General features: G+C 39.6%; 3 protein-coding genes across 3 annotated transcripts in view; 1 reads left to right on the forward strand and 2 right to left on the reverse strand.

Moving 5' to 3' along the window:
- Window positions 1–201: 201 nt before the first annotated feature.
- On the reverse strand, window positions 202–10,675 carry dhrs12la (dehydrogenase/reductase 12-like a). The gene is made up of 11 exons (XM_039780219.1): window positions 10,590–10,675; window positions 10,288–10,434; window positions 7,987–8,120; window positions 6,205–6,287; window positions 6,002–6,097; window positions 5,775–5,856; window positions 5,622–5,683; window positions 4,632–4,736; window positions 3,740–3,830; window positions 3,435–3,572; window positions 202–1,177 (listed from the first exon to the last, which is right to left on the reverse strand). Exons 2-11 carry the CDS (start codon window positions 10,341–10,343, stop codon window positions 1,062–1,064), a joined length of 963 nt encoding a protein of 320 aa, XP_039636153.1. The 5' UTR covers window positions 10,344–10,434; window positions 10,590–10,675; the 3' UTR covers window positions 202–1,061.
- Window positions 10,676–11,206: 531 nt separating this feature from the next.
- Window positions 11,207–15,509, forward strand: ap1s3a (adaptor related protein complex 1 subunit sigma 3a). The gene is made up of 5 exons (XM_039791600.1): window positions 11,207–11,435; window positions 12,483–12,661; window positions 13,454–13,562; window positions 14,974–15,111; window positions 15,195–15,509. Exons 1-5 carry the CDS (start codon window positions 11,433–11,435, stop codon window positions 15,228–15,230), a joined length of 465 nt encoding a protein of 154 aa, XP_039647534.1. The 5' UTR covers window positions 11,207–11,432; the 3' UTR covers window positions 15,231–15,509.
- Window positions 15,510–16,029: 520 nt separating this feature from the next.
- Window positions 16,030–18,318, reverse strand: part of scg2a (secretogranin II a) — a 3,413-nt gene continuing 1,124 nt past the window's right edge. The window contains exon 2 of the mRNA XM_039791587.1: window positions 16,030–18,022. Within this exon, the coding sequence (XP_039647521.1) occupies window positions 16,074–18,014 (1,941 nt within the window). The 5' untranslated portion in view covers window positions 18,015–18,022 and the 3' untranslated portion in view covers window positions 16,030–16,073. The remainder of the gene's footprint in view (window positions 18,023–18,318) is intronic.

Here is an 18,318-nt window from a genome sequence, read left to right on the forward strand (position 1 = left end):
AGTAATTGTATTTTTAAAAAAATTTTGTTGACAATACAGTACTGATTAAAATCTGTCTGGGCCCTCAAAACAGGGCACGGAGAGAAAAGAATGGATGCTTAATAAAGATATTCTGATATGTTTATTTGACTGTTTTTGGTTATTCTGGGTAGTGTTTTAATCGAATCAAAACGTTACTCAGCAGCACAACGAGACACAAAAAAAAAATCAGTAATTTTCTTTATTAAAGCAGACATTTACAAGATAAACTCAGTCAGTAAAAGGACTTTTTAAAGGTGCTGGCAGATATTACGGAGTCATTAATACAAAGGGTTTATTGCACGTCAAGTGATGCTGCTGTGTGGTATATTAAAAAGGCACACGGCTAGTAAAGAGAGCACCTCACCTCCAGCTTAAGCTCAGCCTGCACAGTACAGAAACTGCACTACAGTATAGCAAATACACAAGTTACTTACATAGCTATTAAATACACATCACTTTGCACGTTTGCAAGTTGTCAAGACGAGAGATTGAACCCATAGCTGGTGTTGTGAATTAATAATATAGGGTGTGTGAGTGACTTTGGTCACATCAGATTCCCATCTGATTGACAACTTTCATAAAGTCACAGTAACAGACGTGGTTGTGTGTGTGTGTGTTTTTGTGTGGTTTATGAAGGTGCTCTCTCTATCAGCAAGATAATATCCTTTGAAAACTCATATAAAGGCACCATCACTATCAAACACTCTTTTACAATTACATGTTAGTCCTTATAAAGTTAAATATGAAAATGTGTTATATAAATAGTTATAAAGCATTGCAAATCTGTTATATGTAGGTGAGTTTAATCTGGCATTGTAAGGCTGGGTTTCACAGTATATCTTCATAGTTTTCCCAAGCCAGTGACCACAGGTAGATTTAACACTCCAAATTCCAAATGCTTTGGATAAAAATGGACCTAGAAATATTCCCTCTCCTGGAGTGTATTGTATCAGGGGGGATAAAATACTGAGCCCAGCCTTGGTCAGTGTAAACAGATGTTGTTAGTGTTGATGCTGTACTGGTAACCAGTTCCTGCTGCCTCAGTGTGGCTGAAATGTCTTGGCCAAGTCCTCTAGCACAGACATTAACTTCTGCTCCTCCAAGGCAGAGCTGTGGGTCCAGGCAAGCGGCAGGTGGGTGGACACCATCTTTCGGTCTGTGCACAAACACACAAATGGATTTAACATAAAGGTGTGTACATGTTAGAACTAGAGCCCGACCGATAAAGGAGTTTTAAGGCCGATATCGATACAAATATTTGGTGATTTAAAAATCCGATATTCCCATATATCGGCCAATATATATTTAAAAAATATATATCCAGAAAGGCGTAGCAAAACATAAACAGATTTCCCTAACATTAGTTATTTGTAGTTATTTATGAGTCCTCACTAAAATAATATGATAATGCAGTTTAAAAATAAACTTGTTTGTTTCACAACAGAACAGAGGAAAATCTAAATATATTGTGATAAAGAAAATGTATAAAAATACAAACTTAAGATATGAAACTTAAAGTCCTTTGAACAAAAACACAAAAAACAAATCAAAGAGTTGCCAACAGGGACGTTGTAGAGCGGCAACTATGCAACGCCAACACTCATAACATGGTTGAAGGGTGTTTCGTCCGTTTTTTATTTAATTTTTTAAATATTCATTTATCGGCCATTATAAATGCCGATACCGATAGTTTGAAAAATGCCTAATATCGGCCGATAATATTGGCCCGCCGATATATTGGTCTGGCTCTAGTAAGAACTATCTATTGACTCTTGTATATTCCCTAGCCTGGTAGTAGTATTGATTTCTACAAGGTGTCAGGGAGTCAGCTCTGATCTGCCCTGTTTAAAAGGCAATAAAGGCCAAGCGCACATACAAACAGCCTGCTCAGATTGGTTGAAGAAATGCAAACACTGGATTCATTTTAAACCCTCATCCCCAATGGCAACAGACTCAGCTAGGCATCTCTCCTGACTCGATTCAAACCAGGGTTCAATTTAAGACATTTTAATTCCACATAGAATGCAATTTAATACCGGTTTCACAATCATCATCATTAATGATGGAAAAATATATGGCCCAGGAATATATATACCGTATTACAGTCTTTCATTACTTCCCAGCAGTTTTTAACTATAGTTTCCAATGATATAATTAATTAAATTCTTGGACAAGGATAAGAATAAGATAAGATGCATATAATGGATGGATTAACCAATGAAAAATGATTTGTAGGCCTTTTTTGAGGAAACTAAATTTAAAGCTTCTTTAACTTCAAGAATTTAAGTTTTCAGAATAAAATGTCCATACTATCTTAGCTGTGCACCTTTATTATTTTCAACAAGAATAAACATCAGCAAACAACAGCAATGAATTGAAATACTGCAGCCTAATTGATGTGCTCATAGTTTCAAGAAACATTTTTTTTTTTTATGATTCCACAATGCCAGCCACTCAAGGGTGTCAATAGTTGCAGGCGCTCAGACATTAGTCATCCTAAAACAATCTAAACTGTAGTATGTTGTTATATCACATTGTATTTCATGTTGCTTGTGAAGACAGTATTGGAGGTTTAATTTGTATTAAGACTGTGTTTATACTGGATAGCAGATACTTTTTCAAGTTTTGATGTGGATATGTACAAGATTGGATGCCAGGTTTTCAACTTGCATGGCAATGCCAAAATGAAAATGTGCCAGTGTTTCCAAGATAACAGTAAATATTGCCTTGTTGACAGCTGTTACAATTTTGGCACCTACAGCAGTTTTGCTTAGCGAGTGTTGACATGAAATGAGATTAGAGGAAAACAGCCAAATAGACTGGTGTTTGGATTTTTTATCAGATATGAAGGCTTAACCTGCCTAAAATTGGGAGAAAAAAAAGAGGACACTAGACACAATTCCATTATATTACATCACATTAAAATGAATGCAATGTTTGTGTCTCTGTTAAAGTGAGATTTTCATATTAGGCTACAGTCTCCCTCTTCAAGGCCACTGGGGCCATTTTGCGTGTGTGTGTATGTGCGCGTGTGTACACTTTTTTGCACACACGTTTGTGTGTATATACTCATAGAGGCACTGTACTCTGGCAGTATCTGGCACCAAAAGCAGCCCACTCCAGCTGCAATGGACACAGGCCAAACCCTCAAGCACTCTCTCGCTCTCACACACACACACACACACACACACACACACACAAATACCATGCTGACCCACAACTGACAAACAACATATAATTCAGCCAACAGTGTTCGCCTCTCTTCTCTTCTCTTCTCCCTTTCTTACCGTTTTTTGTAATCTAGGGGTGCTAAAGTTGTATCTTTGTCTCTTTTGCCAAACCTTTTTTAATACACAAATCCCTTATAAATAAGCAGGTAAATGAAAATGACAAAGATTGCTTTTGCAACATACCCTGGTAGAAATGCCCGCTGGGGTTTGTGGTTGCAGCCTCAGAGATGGCCAGCCAAATCACGGTGTCAGCCCCCTGCTCTGGGGTCCGCAGACTGTCCTTCATAGATTGATGGAAGTCTGGCATGGCATTGGCCACCGCTAGGACAGACAGACAGAGACAGAGAGGGACAGAAACAAACTTGGATAAGGATTAGGAAGCAAGAAGGGCAGTTTTTTATTTTTTAAAAGAGAATGATTTAGCATAATTTGTTCAAAAAAGTGGTGGTTGATTCTTAGTGTTGTGCATGTGTCTAAGGGGCCTGAACCTGGTGTGTCAACCCAGCCTGGATGCATGACGGAGAAGTGGATGTTAGTATGAGTCTTTGCCAGCTGCTCTGTCATCACCACCTGCTGCCTCTGGAACACACACACACACACACACACACACACACACACACACACACACACACACACACACACACACACACACACACACACACACACACACACACACACACACACAAATGAATAAACGTGTCTTAAGAGAGAGGATGTCTGAAGGGTTGGACTCTAAGCAGGTAAGGCTCACATGTCTCTTTTTACATTTGTGTCAGTTTAGCCAAACATTGTAATGCAGCAGCATTTCAAATGATCACTGTAAACCAAATAAGACCCAATAATAGACACTGGCACAGATTTAAGGCATCCATGCTCGGAGGTCATTTGATGAATCATAGTTCTCTATAATATCATGCAAAACAGGATATAATTTACATGGGCTTTTGAAGGCTGATACTCTTTCGAGTTTTTGGACGGAAACTTCCCTTTGCCAATATTTTGATTCATAAGCAACATGAATATATTACTATCCTAGCAGGATAACATGCAGATTAAAATGTGACACCACCATTCACATCATTCAATTGAGGTTCACTGTAGTACTGATGAACTCTACAATCAGAATATAATCTAAAACCCTGCACCAGCCATATACTTCATTAGGGAAAACAACTATTTTAGTGTCTGACCTTTGAATCATGAATCATCAGCTGCAAATATCTACTCTGCATTTTATTAATCACACTTTTCTATTACTCTCTATAATACATTTAACATGAGAATACTGTACATTTGATATGTCCTGTCTGTTTCCTCGCAAACACTTAAGGACAGTAAAGCCTGACAGTCCATCAGCTGCGATTTTTGCTGAGTTCTTACTTTGTGCTGGGCGTAGACCATGGTGCCGTCATAGCGGCCTCTCTCAGACTGCAGGTTTCCCGTCCTGAGCTTCTGCACCAACATTCCCCCTGATGACACTGTGATCTGACCATAGACAAAGGGGAACATGGGTGAGGGGTGGAACAGGGAGCTGGAGTTGATATATGCATGATAAAAAAAAAAAAAAAAGTTTTATATCATGTCTATATGCTATACACAGTGGTGGAACATAACTAAGTACATGTATTCAAGTATTTGAATATATTTTGAAGTATATTAGTATTTCCATTTTTTTGCTCCTGTATAGTTCTACATCACTACTCTTCAGAGGTAAATATTATACTTCACTCCACTTCATTTATCTGACAGCTATAGTTGCTAGTTACCTTGGAGATTTTACATACAAAACCTAGGATAAAATAGGATACATAGTAATAGATCAAACTACCAAACAGTTTATATAAAAAGGTTACAATTAGATACATTAAAAGACACATTACATGTAAGCCGCTATAATGCTGCTTATGTTATGCATATTTTATTATAATATTAACATGAAATAACACTGACAGAGGTCAGTGAGTATATTTTCCAAAAAATAATACTTTTTTAATGCAGAACTACATGTAGCGTTTTTGCTTTGTTGTATTCTTTTTTGTAGTTTACTAAAGACTTTACTTCTTCCGCCGCTGACTGTATATACAGTCTGATTTTTTACAGTGAAATAATAAATACATCTGATCTTTTCTGCAGCCTGTGACCCTGTGTTATTAGTAAAGAATTCCTTATATGCCTGAAATGTTCTTTTTACTAATGTTCAGTAAGATTTCTGAGGGCGTGTCTCATTGATGTGATCAGCTATTAACCATTAAAATAGCCACAACCCAGTTCATCCGTAACTTCTGTGAGGTAAGACAAACCTACAGTCGAGCAGATAGTAGGAGATTGTGACGGTGGCAAACAAACACAGGTTGTGTCTCTCAGACTCACCACTCTGGGATCTGCGCTCTTCTCCAGCAAGGGAATCAGACTCTTGGTAAGAATGTAAACCCCTAGTGGAAAACAAAAACAAAACATAACTATACCATATTTTCTTTTTTTATCAGCGTTTCCTTTACTCCTCACCCCTGAGCTTTGACTCACCAAGGACGTTGGAGGCGAAGCTCTTCTCAAGCCCCTCAGCGTTCGTATCCCTCTGACTCATGATGGAGCCTGCGTTATTGATCTGCATAGATTACAACACATGAGAGAAAAGAAAAAGAGAGGAAAAGTGAAGTAGGTGCCAACACAAAACCAGTGAACAACAATAAAATAATAATCTCATTGCCGTATGTTTCCAAATATGAAAATAGGTAACTCATGTCACTCACCAGTACATTGAGGGCCTTGTACTTTCTCTTGAAGGCCTCAGCAAACTCCCAGACCTTCTTGGTCTCAGACAGATCCAGGATGTGGACATACACTTCCTGTAATGACACCAGCCATTTAGAATAGTGAATAATGTCACATCTGAGGAACCAGACAATTTGTGTTTTTTTTGTCTGTGTCTGTTGAGAAGAGAGTCATACTGTACTTTATTTCCCGTCTCCTTCACAATATCAGCCCTCGCCTCTTCGGCCTTGTCCTTGTTCCTGCACACCATGTGGATCGTTCCGCCTGTGAAAGAAAATGGAATAAATGTCATTCTTTTCCAGCTGAGAACTGATCTGAACACATTTTCAAGAGGAGAAGAGTGTTAGATTTAAGCTAACTTTATGCAAACGTTGTAGGAGTAAAAGTTTATGAAGTACAGCTATGACATTCTGTAATCTGTTTGGGAGCCTCAACTCATTGTGTGACTGCCTTTTTCAAGATTTTTTTTTGTGTGCCTTTTTGGCATACCTAATTTTCATACATTGTTACATACATTTGGATTTACAAATTAAGGGGAATGTGTAAGGGCTAGAAAATGTGAAAGGGAAGTTTGGGGTCCCCTGCTGGAGCTGCTCCCCCCGCGACCCGACACCGGATAAGCGGACGAAGATGGATGGTGTAAGGGCTAATGATTTTTACCATTAGCACCAAATGTTTCTCCTTTCTTGTAGTGTGTGGAACTTAGAATCTGGGAGATCAGGTGTAGTAGTAGTTGCTGAAAACATATTTTCATTTCTGTCTTCTATTGGTCCAGCACCTGCCTTCAGTGGTATTTGGATGCTATGCACTACTATGCAGTGTTAGTAGTTGCTGCCTAAGTCATAAAAGTCAAGATTGAGGTTGCAAATGAATAAACTGAATGTAAACAGTAACAAGCAAACATTTGTGTTTTATATTATTATCCACTAGGTTGTAATAGTGTTTTGTGCTTTAAAGGAATATGCCACCGTTTGTTGAAAAAGGGTTATTCACCCTCTCCTCTATATTTATATAGGTGGGCAAATGCATTTTTGTATCAGTGCATGCATTAGTCCGCCGCCGCTAGTTTAGCTTAGCATAATGAATGGAATCCTTTGTTGCCATAGCTAGCTTCCTCCTAACGAGACCTCTCCAAGTCACAAAAATTTATGAAATTGAAATCGGTCAAACGCGTTAGGTTTGTAAGACCATAGAGTATGTGTTGTATAAATGCCATGACGAAATTCTAAGTATAAATATACGCAATGTATGTCGAAAGTCTAGCCGCGATGTTTCCCCATTGGAATGAATGGCAAATAGAGCTATAGCTAGCTTCCTCCTGCTATTTTTACTCGTTGTGAATACGCAGGCCACAAGAAGTAATGTAATTGTTTTTTGTTGGGTCACTTACTCACTACATGCTACACGGCAACAAAGGATTCCATTCATTACGCTAAGGTAAGCTAGCAGCGGCACCGCCGGACTAAGACAATGCATGCACTGAGAAAAAAATGCGTTTGCCCACCTATATAAATATAGAGGAGACGGTGAATAACCCAATTTCAACAAACGGTGGCGTATTCCTTTAAACATATTAATAACACTGTTCCTTTGTCTATTTGAAGGGTTTCCTGGTTGCAGCAAGTTCCTTTTTACGTGGCACCTGGGTTTGTACCTGTGTGATTATAACCTGGGCTTGGGCTTTTTTTATGAAAGTATTATCATCACTATGTGTTGTTGGCTAATGTAATTATTGTCCACTATAATGTTACCTGACCTTTTTGATTTTGTTTTATATGATCCAAAATGGGAATGTGTCGTGACTGCTAAAATTTTGTACCACTGCTATCATTAAACAATTACTCCTCCTAAAAATAGTATTAAAAATAAGTTTTTCCAATGCAATAGTATCAATCACAACACGTGTTGTGTTTGTCTTCATACATGAGTTAAATTGCTGATAAACAGGCAGTAGGACTGGCACCTTTCTTAGCGATGGACATAGCAGTAGCTTTCCCAATACCACTGTTGGCTCCTGTTATCATGAACGCACGTCCAGCCACGGACACCTCCAGGTCCTTCTCCACAAACCTCTTTGAGGCTGACAGGAAGGCATTCCTGCAGGATATAAACATCCACTGCATTATATTCATGTCAGAAACATCTTTACTGTATTACTGTATCTGTTCAGGTCAGAAAGGGTCAGCGTTTGAGGTCAGCCTGGTTACTGTATGTCTGTTCACAGCTTTACTGTACAGATACAATGAATCTCTCATGAGAAAGGGTTTGGGGTGAGACTACCGACAGTGACGACAGGATCAGGGTGTGTGTGTGTGTGTGTGTGTGTGTGTGTGTGTGTGTGTGTGTGTGTGTGTGTGTGTGTGAGGGCGTGTGTGGCACCAAGGACTTCAATTCCCCCCATTGTCCTGGATGTCATTGTTGAAGGCGGCACAAGGGGGGATAAAGGGGACAGGGAGGGGGGTAATACTGAGGCTAAATGCCCGCTCTGTTCGATGGTGTCATGCAGAGAGCTATTAGTGTAGGGTCAGAGCGGGTTGCCAGGCAGCTCTCTGGGAGAAAAGATAACACAGAACAAAGGGGAGAAGGGAAACAATCACAAAAGCACCTCTTCAGACAACTTGGCTTGCTGTTTACTGATGAGGAAAGGCGCCTTAGGGCTGCAATAGATCATATTGGACTGATAAAGCATTTAAAGCCCCATTGTGGATGAACAACTGAGTTATGTTCTCACATGGCTCCTGTTGAGTCACTGTAAACTTTGCTCAATTGATAAAGAAATGATATTCAAAGATGCACTGCAGTTCCATTCTGTTCAGTTATGCGGTGGCAATCAAAATTTCGGTAAACTAAAACCTCCAGTCAATGATCATCAACCACCAGTAAGTTATACATCTTATCCCTTTTAAAGATCCAGAACCTTATATAACCTTTGACCCTACCTAACCGTACCTCATATAACCTATACACAATAAGTTTAATATTAATATTATTAAGGCTGAAACTAATGATTATTTTGTAGCTGGCTAGTTACTTGATTAATTATTCGGTCTATTAAATCAGAAAGTAGTGAAAAATGGCCATCACAGTTTCCCAAATGTTATGTTTTGTCTGATCAACATTCCGAAACCCAAAGATGTTTAGATTTACATGTTGATGATAGGGATGTAACGGTATGAAAATTTAACCTCACGCTTATAGTGACCAAAATTATCACGGTTTTCGGTATTATCGCTGCATTTTTAAAAGTGTGTTCAATATGTTCAGAAAGCACTGATAGGCCTACACAAGCTGAAATAATTTCAAAAAGTGTAACAGTGTTTATTATATTACAAAAATATAAGCAAAACCTTATCAAAAGTGCAACTTTTAACATCAAAGGAACAAGGGTTCAGCATGTAAACAGCCTATTTGCTACGCAGTGCGCCTGCGCGGCAACTTCAGGAGACTCGGATGAAGCTGGGAAGGGTTAAACACACGGTTTCCACACCGTGGTAATAATGATATTTTAAATGAAAGCGGTAATTGTTATCGTCAAGATTTGTATCGTGGTTTACCGTTACGCCGGTTATCGTTACATCCCTAGTTGATGATGTTGTGAGCTTTAAACTGATCTAAAACAAAGCACAAAAATCCTCACATTTAAGAAGTTGAAATGCTTTGCTTATTATTAAAATAGCTGGCCAATCATTTTTTTCTCGATTAACTAATCGATCAATTATTTCAGCTCTACATATCATGGTGTTAACTTTCATCAGTAAGATTTGTATCTGTTTAAAGTCTTCTAATGGAAAGGCATGGAGGCAGTTTAGGTAGGGTTCCCTATAATATATTTTAGAAAATGAGTCGGTTGGTTGCTTATTGGAGTGGTCCAAACCCATCCCATCTCTTAGGATCAACCATACTGGGATATCATTTTATTTTTCCTACACTTAACTCTAAGTGCCTTGTGATGTTTACTCCCATTAACAGAAATACAATAAAATTACAATAAAAGCATGAGGCAAAGAGCAGAATTTAATATGAGGCAATATGATTAGCCGTTCACCAATAATGTATTCAATCTTAACATTTTCTTCCATAATAAGTTTCTTAAAATTACACTTTCTGTGTAGGCTACTGATCTGAAATAATAATAACTGGATTCACGCATAGGGAGGATGCACACAGGAAAACACTAGCAGGTCACAGACTTACTACAACTCCTAAAACACTACAGTGATGTCTCAGCAGCATACTGGGCAGATACACAGTAAAGGCACCTTACCTTGTGAACTCGGTCATTCCCTTCAGGAACCAGGCAGAGTTGCGGTACAGAGACATGGTGCTGCCCTGGAAGCCTCTCGCTGTGCTGAGCTCTCTCCTCCGCTTTTACCCTGGACCAAAACCACGTGTAGCTCCACTGAATTAACATCTGTGGGCGACAACTCCACCGGCCACCCAGCGGCAGGAAGGAACGATGTATTAGTTCAATTGACTATAATTTAACCTAAAGACAAACATAAATATATAATGCGGTCCTTATTTTAGTCAGTGTGCGGTTGGCAAACTGAATATAACGTTCGTTACCCTGCGTAATTTCTTTTTTTGGTGACATCTCCCATGGCCCGCTCCAGCTCCTCTTCCACATGTGAACAGTACACAAACAGGCGTGTAGTAAAATACGACATGGAATATAAACGTATTAACAATAAAACGTGACAGACAGTGATGAAGCAGAACCTCCGTGTAACGTTAACTAGCTAATTAACAACACTGCTGGCTCCGCTTCATAGATACTGGCAAATGTAGCTACTGTAGCTAGCTAAGTTTACAATTTAAGCTAGCAATGTTTAGTTAAAAATAACTCAAGTGCCAAAAGTATGAAATATACTGCTTCTATTTAATATAAAATAAATGAATATAGCCTAGGCTACCTATGAAATATATGGCTATGAAATAAATCCTGAAAAAAATTAATTAGGCAATAAATAGGCTACATTACATTTGTATATTCATCATTTATTTATTTCAGGATTTATTTCGACATCCATGTATTTATGTAGTCTACAGGCTATTGTTTTTAATAAAGCCTATAATAAAATGGCATTCCATAAAAAGATACTAACTGACTAAAAATAAATATTCCTACAGCTTGAACAATACTGTACATCGAATCCACTATGTCCTCTCTGACTGCACTTATTAACCTGTGTGTTTGCCGGTAGCTCCTCGGCAGCCAATCAGCCGCTGGAGCGCAGCGGGGCGCGGCTCCACTGGAGAAGGTATGAGCGCAGTGAACTCTGGGAAGATCAACAATGTCGCCGCATCTCAAAACGCACAAGCTACAATAGGACAGGACTCTGAGCTAGGGTTTTATCATAAACCTGAAGGATTTGAGTGTGGGGACTTCTCTCTGACTGCTGTCACAAAATGGTGAGTATCCGAGCTAGTTTCATCCGTTCACCTGTTGGCAATAAAATCTGCTACACTGCACGTCAATTGTGTCCTTTACATTGGTCCTGTCAAAAAAAATAAACAAAAACCAGTGGCGTTGTTCTAAAGATCCTGATATTCTCCTGAAAAAGCTTGGAAAAGGATGGACAGTTTTTGAAAAAAACATTTTGACAGGCAAATAGATTCAAATCTCCAAACGTTGGTTTCATTTGCAAGTTTAAATTAGCTTTTTTTATGATTTAAACGATATCATTAAACAATATAACTGAAATGAATCTGGAATTTCAAACAATCTAATCATATAGCTTTTAAGTATTTGAAATCATTCTTCATCTTTGTCCAGCAGACACTTGTGTTAGTTGCACTGCCTGTTCCTTCACATGCCCTGGTATATATTGTTGCAGAAGCAGTGCTGCTTGCTGCTGCGCTTCAGGGCAAAGATCTCATTAATTGCCCTTGCACAACACACACACACACACACACACACACACACACACAAACACACACACACACACACACACACACACACACACACACACACACACACACACACACACACACAAAATGTATTTACTGTTATTGCACTCAAAGGTGATATTAGTGTGAAATGTGTTATACTTCCCTGGTGATGTTCATTCACATTTCTAGTTGTAAAATCTAATTGCTGTGTGGTGCAGACCTCACTCATGGGCGGTTTTATTTCATATATCTATGGCTCTAATTGAAGGTGGGAGTATTATTACTGTGTGTGTGTGTGTGTGTGTGTGTGTGTGTGTGTGTGTGTGTGTGTGTGTGTGTGTGTGTTTTGTCTCAGTGAGCGTGTATAAAATTGATTCATTATATGTCTGTGTCTGGTTTTCTCTGTTGACAAGCTATAAATTAATTGTATTTAGTTATATCTGACCTACATAGCACAAGCTGTTCCTCCTATTTGGTCATTGTGTCCTCAACACAGCATGACAAGATTCCTGAACCTTTCATAAGTCAGTGTTTTTCTGCTTTTTTCGTACTTTCTGCCCTCGCCAGATGCACTTCCTGTTGCTGTTCAGCCGGCAGGGGAAGCTGCGACTGCAGAAATGGTTCACACCAGTAACAGACCGGGAGAAGAAGAAGGTGATCCGGGACATGATGATGTTAGTGTTGGCCCGTCCACCACGTTCCTGCAATTTCCTCCATTACAGGGACCTCAAGATCGTTTACAGGAGGTGCCTACAACAGCTGCTTTTTCATTTGTGCTATAATTACTTGTTAGCTATTTTCAGTGTTTTGTCTTCAGCATTCCTTTCGTGGCAGGTAAAGACTTGGGTGTTGAGCAGAAACCACATTTGACTGCGTTTATGCTTAATGATTAACTTGTGTCCTCTTTGACAATGCTTCAAAATACACAGAAAACCGACACACCCATTCTCAACAATGGGTTAACAAGACCTGGATAGAGTAAAGGTCCAGTTAAACACACAGAGCGTGATGGGGCCGTGGTAGTGACGGCGCAGCACATTGCTTATCTTCTCATGTTTGTTTTTTATTTCCTTTACTCACAGTAACAAACTTGTAATAAAAGTAGAGTTAGTGGGAGTGGACAAAATAACAGGAACACCTCACAATGTAACGTGTTCCAGTGCAATAACAAATCAAAATGAAATAAGCACAATACATAGAACCTTTGTGAAGCTTTTGCAATGGTATTGTTTTATTGGAACTTGTTTTGCAAAGTGTTTCTGTTATTTTGACCACCCGCTGAATATGTATGTGCATAATATGCCGGCAAATCCTCAGTAAAACCATTATTCTGTATAATAATTATCTAGAAACTTTTTTATTCTTGTTTTTCCTTCTCTTTGAAACACATTTAATCCAAGGACTTCCTTACAGGCAGTCATATGAGCACACATTCTCCTCAGAGGACTGTCAAATGTGCTTGTAATGTGTCCTAGTTTGTTCACAACATTTTGTAAACTATTGCTGTAACATCTGACCTTCATCCTTTTCAAATGCAGGTATGCCAGCCTGTATTTCTGTACTGGTCTGGAGAACCAGGATAATGAGCTGCTGGGCCTTGAAGTGCTGCACAGATATGTCGAGTTGTTGGATAAATACTTTGGCAACGTAAGTAGAGCTGAAAGTCATGGCCCAAACAAAAGTGAGGAAAATGTCGATGAAGTACGATGCGCGCTTGCTCACACACTGTCCTCAGAAAAGGTTTAATCGAGCAAAGTAAAAACACAAATGTAGGAGCCTTAAACAGCTGTTGTGTGGTCATCTTAAAGATGTTTCCTCATCCTGCGGCCCTTTGCTGCATGTCATTCCCCCTCTATATCCCCCTTTCCTGTCTTCTGCTGTCTAATAATAAGGCTTAAAATGCCCCAAACAAAATAGTTACAAAAAAGAGAAGCTTCATCAAGAAGCTTCATCAGTTTAATACTGAAATAACATATAGTATGAAATGGCAATTGAAAACATATTTTGCTGTTATCTCTAGGTATCACTTTGTATAGTCATGCCGTTGTAACAGAAACATAAATCTACATTAACAGTAAATACACACAAACACCTGTTGGACACCTCATTCCAAAATCCACTCTTCTGCGGAGGCTCTCTGCCAGATTTTAGAACCTGTCTGCAGACATTTGCTTTCATTCAGACACAAGAGCATTAGTGAGTTCCACAACACTGATGTTGGATTATAAGGCCTGGCTCGCAGTATGTCCTAAAGGTGTTGGATGGGGTTGAGGTCAGGGCTCGGTGCAGGGCAGTCAATTTTCTTCGCAACAGAAATCCAGAAATCATTCATTATGGAGCTGGCTTTGTGCACCTGGACGTTGTCATGTTGAAACAGGAAAGGGATAGACCCAAACTGTTGCCACAAAGATGGAAGCACACAAGTGTCTAAACATCATTGAATGCTGTAGCATTAAGACCTCCCTTCATTGGAATTCAGCTGTAACAAGGCCAAATGAAAGGAACAGAAAACAATGAGCTTCCTACCACTGATGTACTGGTCAAAGGTATTAGAATCTGAACTATAGTAATTCCTGTGTTACATTACTCTGCAGAAGTTCTACAAAATCTCTTTCCTTCCTTTCCTCCTTGACTCTTCACACAGACATATCACTGTGTTCTATACCACTTAGACTCCCCCTGGTGTCCGGAAGGTTCCTCTGCTTCCTGCTCCACTTGATTTCCGCCCTGCTTGTATTGATAAAAAAACAAACAGGGCAACAGCCACGCTGTATTATTTTAAAAAACTCAAACAATGAAAAAGGACAGATATGAAAAAGAGGCTGTTTATAATGATTCTAAATATCTTCTCTGTTTTTATTTGTTTTCTCATCTTTCTTCATCAACTTGCCATTTCTATATTCTTTATAATATTTAAATAGGGCCTGATGATCATCCATAGTAGTACAGCATAAACATTGTTTATCATGTTCTCTAATGGGTGGAATTACCTTCCTTACCATGGGGAGGAGGTGTAATTCATCTTTAGTCTAACAAATGGTATATTATTCTGTTTCAGGTGTGTGAGTTGGACATCATTTTTAACTTTGAGAAGGCTTACTACATCCTGGACGAATTCCTGATGGGAGGAGAAGTTCTAGAAACATCCAAAGTAGCTGTTAGTGTATCTATGGAGGAGGCTGACACACTCCAAGAGGTACTTTAAGGTTTAGCAGACTCTTTAGTGAACTTAGCTTTTTCTTATTACTCATATGAAATGTATCTCTGCTCTTATCACAGACAATGGAGGAATACATGAGCAAACCTGCCTACTGAGCCAAGGATGCCTCACATTTCACCACTCGAAGCAAAAGTTTTTTTTAATCCTCAACATTTTTATTTAGTAACAAATGACTCATTTGGCATTACGCTGTGGTCATACAATTACCTAAATCCTGGTGATTTTTTTGTTTCTGCTTAGTTTTTAAGAATTGTAATTATGTTTGGATCTGTAAGTGCCTTTTAAGCCTCATATTTATTAATCTCATGGTTTGATGACAGGAGATGACAGAAAAAAAAGTATTTTTTCCCAATTTATTGAAAAACTTTCTTTTTTTTAAATATTTAAACATGTTTTTTGTAATTATACATGTCAGGCAAGACAAGTTTAAACGTATGCATTGTGTGATGGTGAGTAAAAGAAGAAACACTACACAGTAAGGAAAAAATAAAGTCAATGCTTTATTAACCTCAGGTATGTCACATATGACCACATTTAAAAAAGAATTACCAAAAAAACACAAGTAAATCTAAGGGATCCAACACTGATTTTGGTTGTGTGTGCATCGAAGGGCTGGTCACATGTACTGTACTGTACTGTAAAGTGTTTTTGAGCAACAAACTCATTAAAAAAAAGCATCAAGTTAATGTCTGAACACTCATATTTCTGCTAGTAAATATGAACATTTGTAAACCTACAGAATAACTCAAGTTGACTGCATGTTATATTCTTCAAAATACTTTATTTTCACCATCTCCCTCCACCTATATATATATATATATATATATATATATATATATATATATATATATATATATATATATATATGTATATCTATCTAATATATATATATATATATATGTATATATATATATATGTATATCTATCTATAGCCTTCTTTATATTCCTGGGGCAGGTTTGGCATTAGTAGCACTTGCTTCAGTTTCTGGGTTCAGGTAGCTCAGCAATTTCATCACAGCCTCATTATCAAAGCCCTGCATTTGTGTTTCACCGCCCCGCTCATCATCCTCAGTCTGTCTCTTTTCATTTGGGTTTTTATCTGAGTCTATTTGATCAAAATAAGCCTGTATCGCCTGTTCAAAAGAGCCCGTCATGCTCTGTCCAACTTCGTCCCACTTTTGGCTCGCCTTGTTGTTTCTGTACACAGGCTTTGGATACTGTGCCAGCATCTGAGCTGCTAAATATGCTGCCAGTTCATCCTCGTCCACGGTGTCATCATAGTCGTTTTTTAATAAACTGGGAAGGCGCCGTTGCGTGGGAGCGGATTCCCTCGAATGTCCAGGAGGCTGAGTGTGAAGTCGTAACTGCGAGCTTTTGTACTGCTTCTGCTTCCTGACAGGAGCTCCATCCTCTTCGCCCTCTAACCCCAGGATGTTTAGTATCTCTTCTGTCCTAATCTCTTCTGGTGTCTTTTGTCTATCAGGAAAGCGTCTGTTGTAGAATTTAGCTTCAGGATTTTTGTGTTTCTTCTTTGAGGATATCTGAGAGAGCTTGTTTTCTGCTTTGGCTAATTCGTTACTCTTTCGTAACTTGTCTTGATTCGTCGGTTCTCCGGTTTTGAGCATGTCCACAAGGTCTTCAGGTGGGATCTGGTATTTTTGGGAGATCTGAATGAGCTGGTAGATGGCCCGTGGATCTATGTTATCTCTGTACTCTGTCTGAGCCACTCTCCTCTCTGCCCTCTTTTTCTCCTCTAACTGTCGTTTCTGCTCTTCTTCTGTTTTCTCCAGCACTTTTAGGAGGTAATAGTCTACCAGGTTAGCGACGTCATCTGGATCTTTTGCTCTCTTGACTGGGTAGCTTTCATCATCTTCCACTTCATCATCCTCATCAGCTTCTTCGTCATTGTCGTCAACATAATCAAGCCCTCGGTCAGCCTCATGTTTGTTGTCCCTCTCCTCCTCCACCTCCTCCTCCTCTTCTCCCTCTTCCTGTTCTTGTAGCGGACCCCAGTCTGCGAGATCCCCGCCTACGTCATTGTATGCTACATTCCTCACATTAAACATATCATCATCTTCTTCCTCATCATCACTCTCCTCCATGTCATCCTCCTCATCTTGGCGTTTATGCATGGTCTTCACACTTGTCAGCTTGTCCAGTTCGTCAAACACAGACTGCAGAGTTGCCAGGTTCTGAGGCGTGTACTTCTCCTCCACGTTCTCGTTGGTGCGTTTGAAGGGGCTCTCATGGTCCAGATCTGACCTCTCCTCTTCCTCTTCCTCATCCCCCTCACCCTCTTCCTCGTCCTCAAACATTAGCGGCAGCTTCTTGTGAGGCTTGATGCTGAGTTGCTTCTGCTGCACCCTGGGATACATGCCGTCCTTTATGCCCCCTCCTTCGACGCTGGGGCGAAGTGAAGCTGGCTTGGAGGCTTTTTCCGTCTGCTGGAGGGTGCTGAGAACAGCCTGGAGCAGCTCTTCACTTTTGTCCTCCCTTCCCTCCTCCTTCGACTCCTCTTCCTCCTCCTCATCTTTGCTCTGCATAGGGTTAGAAGCCAGTCTCAGCATGGCACGCAGCTTCTCAGCATCATCCATGTGGCTGGTATCGTACCCTGTAGCGAGAGGGGCGTGCTGCTGGGAGTCCGTGCCAGTTCTTTGACGGAGGCTCTCGATGTACTCCAAAGCTTTGAGCATGTCGGCATCAGGAGCCTGGTGGACATCTCCTCCCTGGGTGTCTGATTCACTTCCTCGCAGTCTGTGTTCTCTGAGAGAAGCACTGTGAACACCAGAGGAACTGAGGAAAAGGAGGATTAAGAGGAGGTTGGCAAAACAGATGAAGAAAGGTTTGCCTGTGGTGGAGGTCTTTGGGAGTGACGGCATGGTGACGCCTGCAAAATAAAGACAAAGAGACACATGTCAGCACTGACCTTTACACATTAAGCTAACAGGTTCACAATGGTTACCGCTCTGGCATTTCTTAACATCTTTTGCTATTATCATCACTTTACATGTCCGGTCTGATGATAGCATCACAGACCAGAGATTTATATGTATAGATTTTAAAGGCAGGATATCATGTTTAAAATCTGACTCATACCTTTTGCTCTGGTATAAACCAAATACCTCAATTTATATGAACAATATTTCTATTGAATGTCTGAACTGCCTGACAAAATCCAGTTAA

Source organism: Perca fluviatilis, chromosome 2 (genome assembly GCF_010015445.1).
Source record: "Perca fluviatilis chromosome 2, GENO_Pfluv_1.0, whole genome shotgun sequence".
NCBI classification, from domain to species: Eukaryota; Metazoa; Chordata; class Actinopteri; order Perciformes; family Percidae; genus Perca; species Perca fluviatilis.

Excerpts from the sequence above, each read along its gene's own strand:
- dhrs12la (XM_039780219.1), bottom strand. The coding sequence starts at position 10,343 with ATGTCTCTGTACCGCAACTCTGCCTGGTTCCTGAAGGGAATGACCGAG. Across the intron at positions 6,288-7,986 it reads TATGTCCATCGCTAAGAAAG|GCGGAACGATCCACATGGTG; the intron begins GTGCCAGTCCTA and ends TTTCTTTCACAG. Across the intron at positions 4,737-5,621 it reads AGAGCGCAGATCCCAGAGTG|ATCACAGTGTCATCAGGGGG; the intron begins GTGAGTCTGAGA and ends GTCTATGGTCAG.
- ap1s3a (XM_039791600.1), top strand. Across the intron at positions 12,662-13,453 it reads CTCAAGATCGTTTACAGGAG|GTATGCCAGCCTGTATTTCT; the intron begins GTGCCTACAACA and ends TTTCAAATGCAG. Across the intron at positions 13,563-14,973 it reads TGGATAAATACTTTGGCAAC|GTGTGTGAGTTGGACATCAT; the intron begins GTAAGTAGAGCT and ends ATTCTGTTTCAG.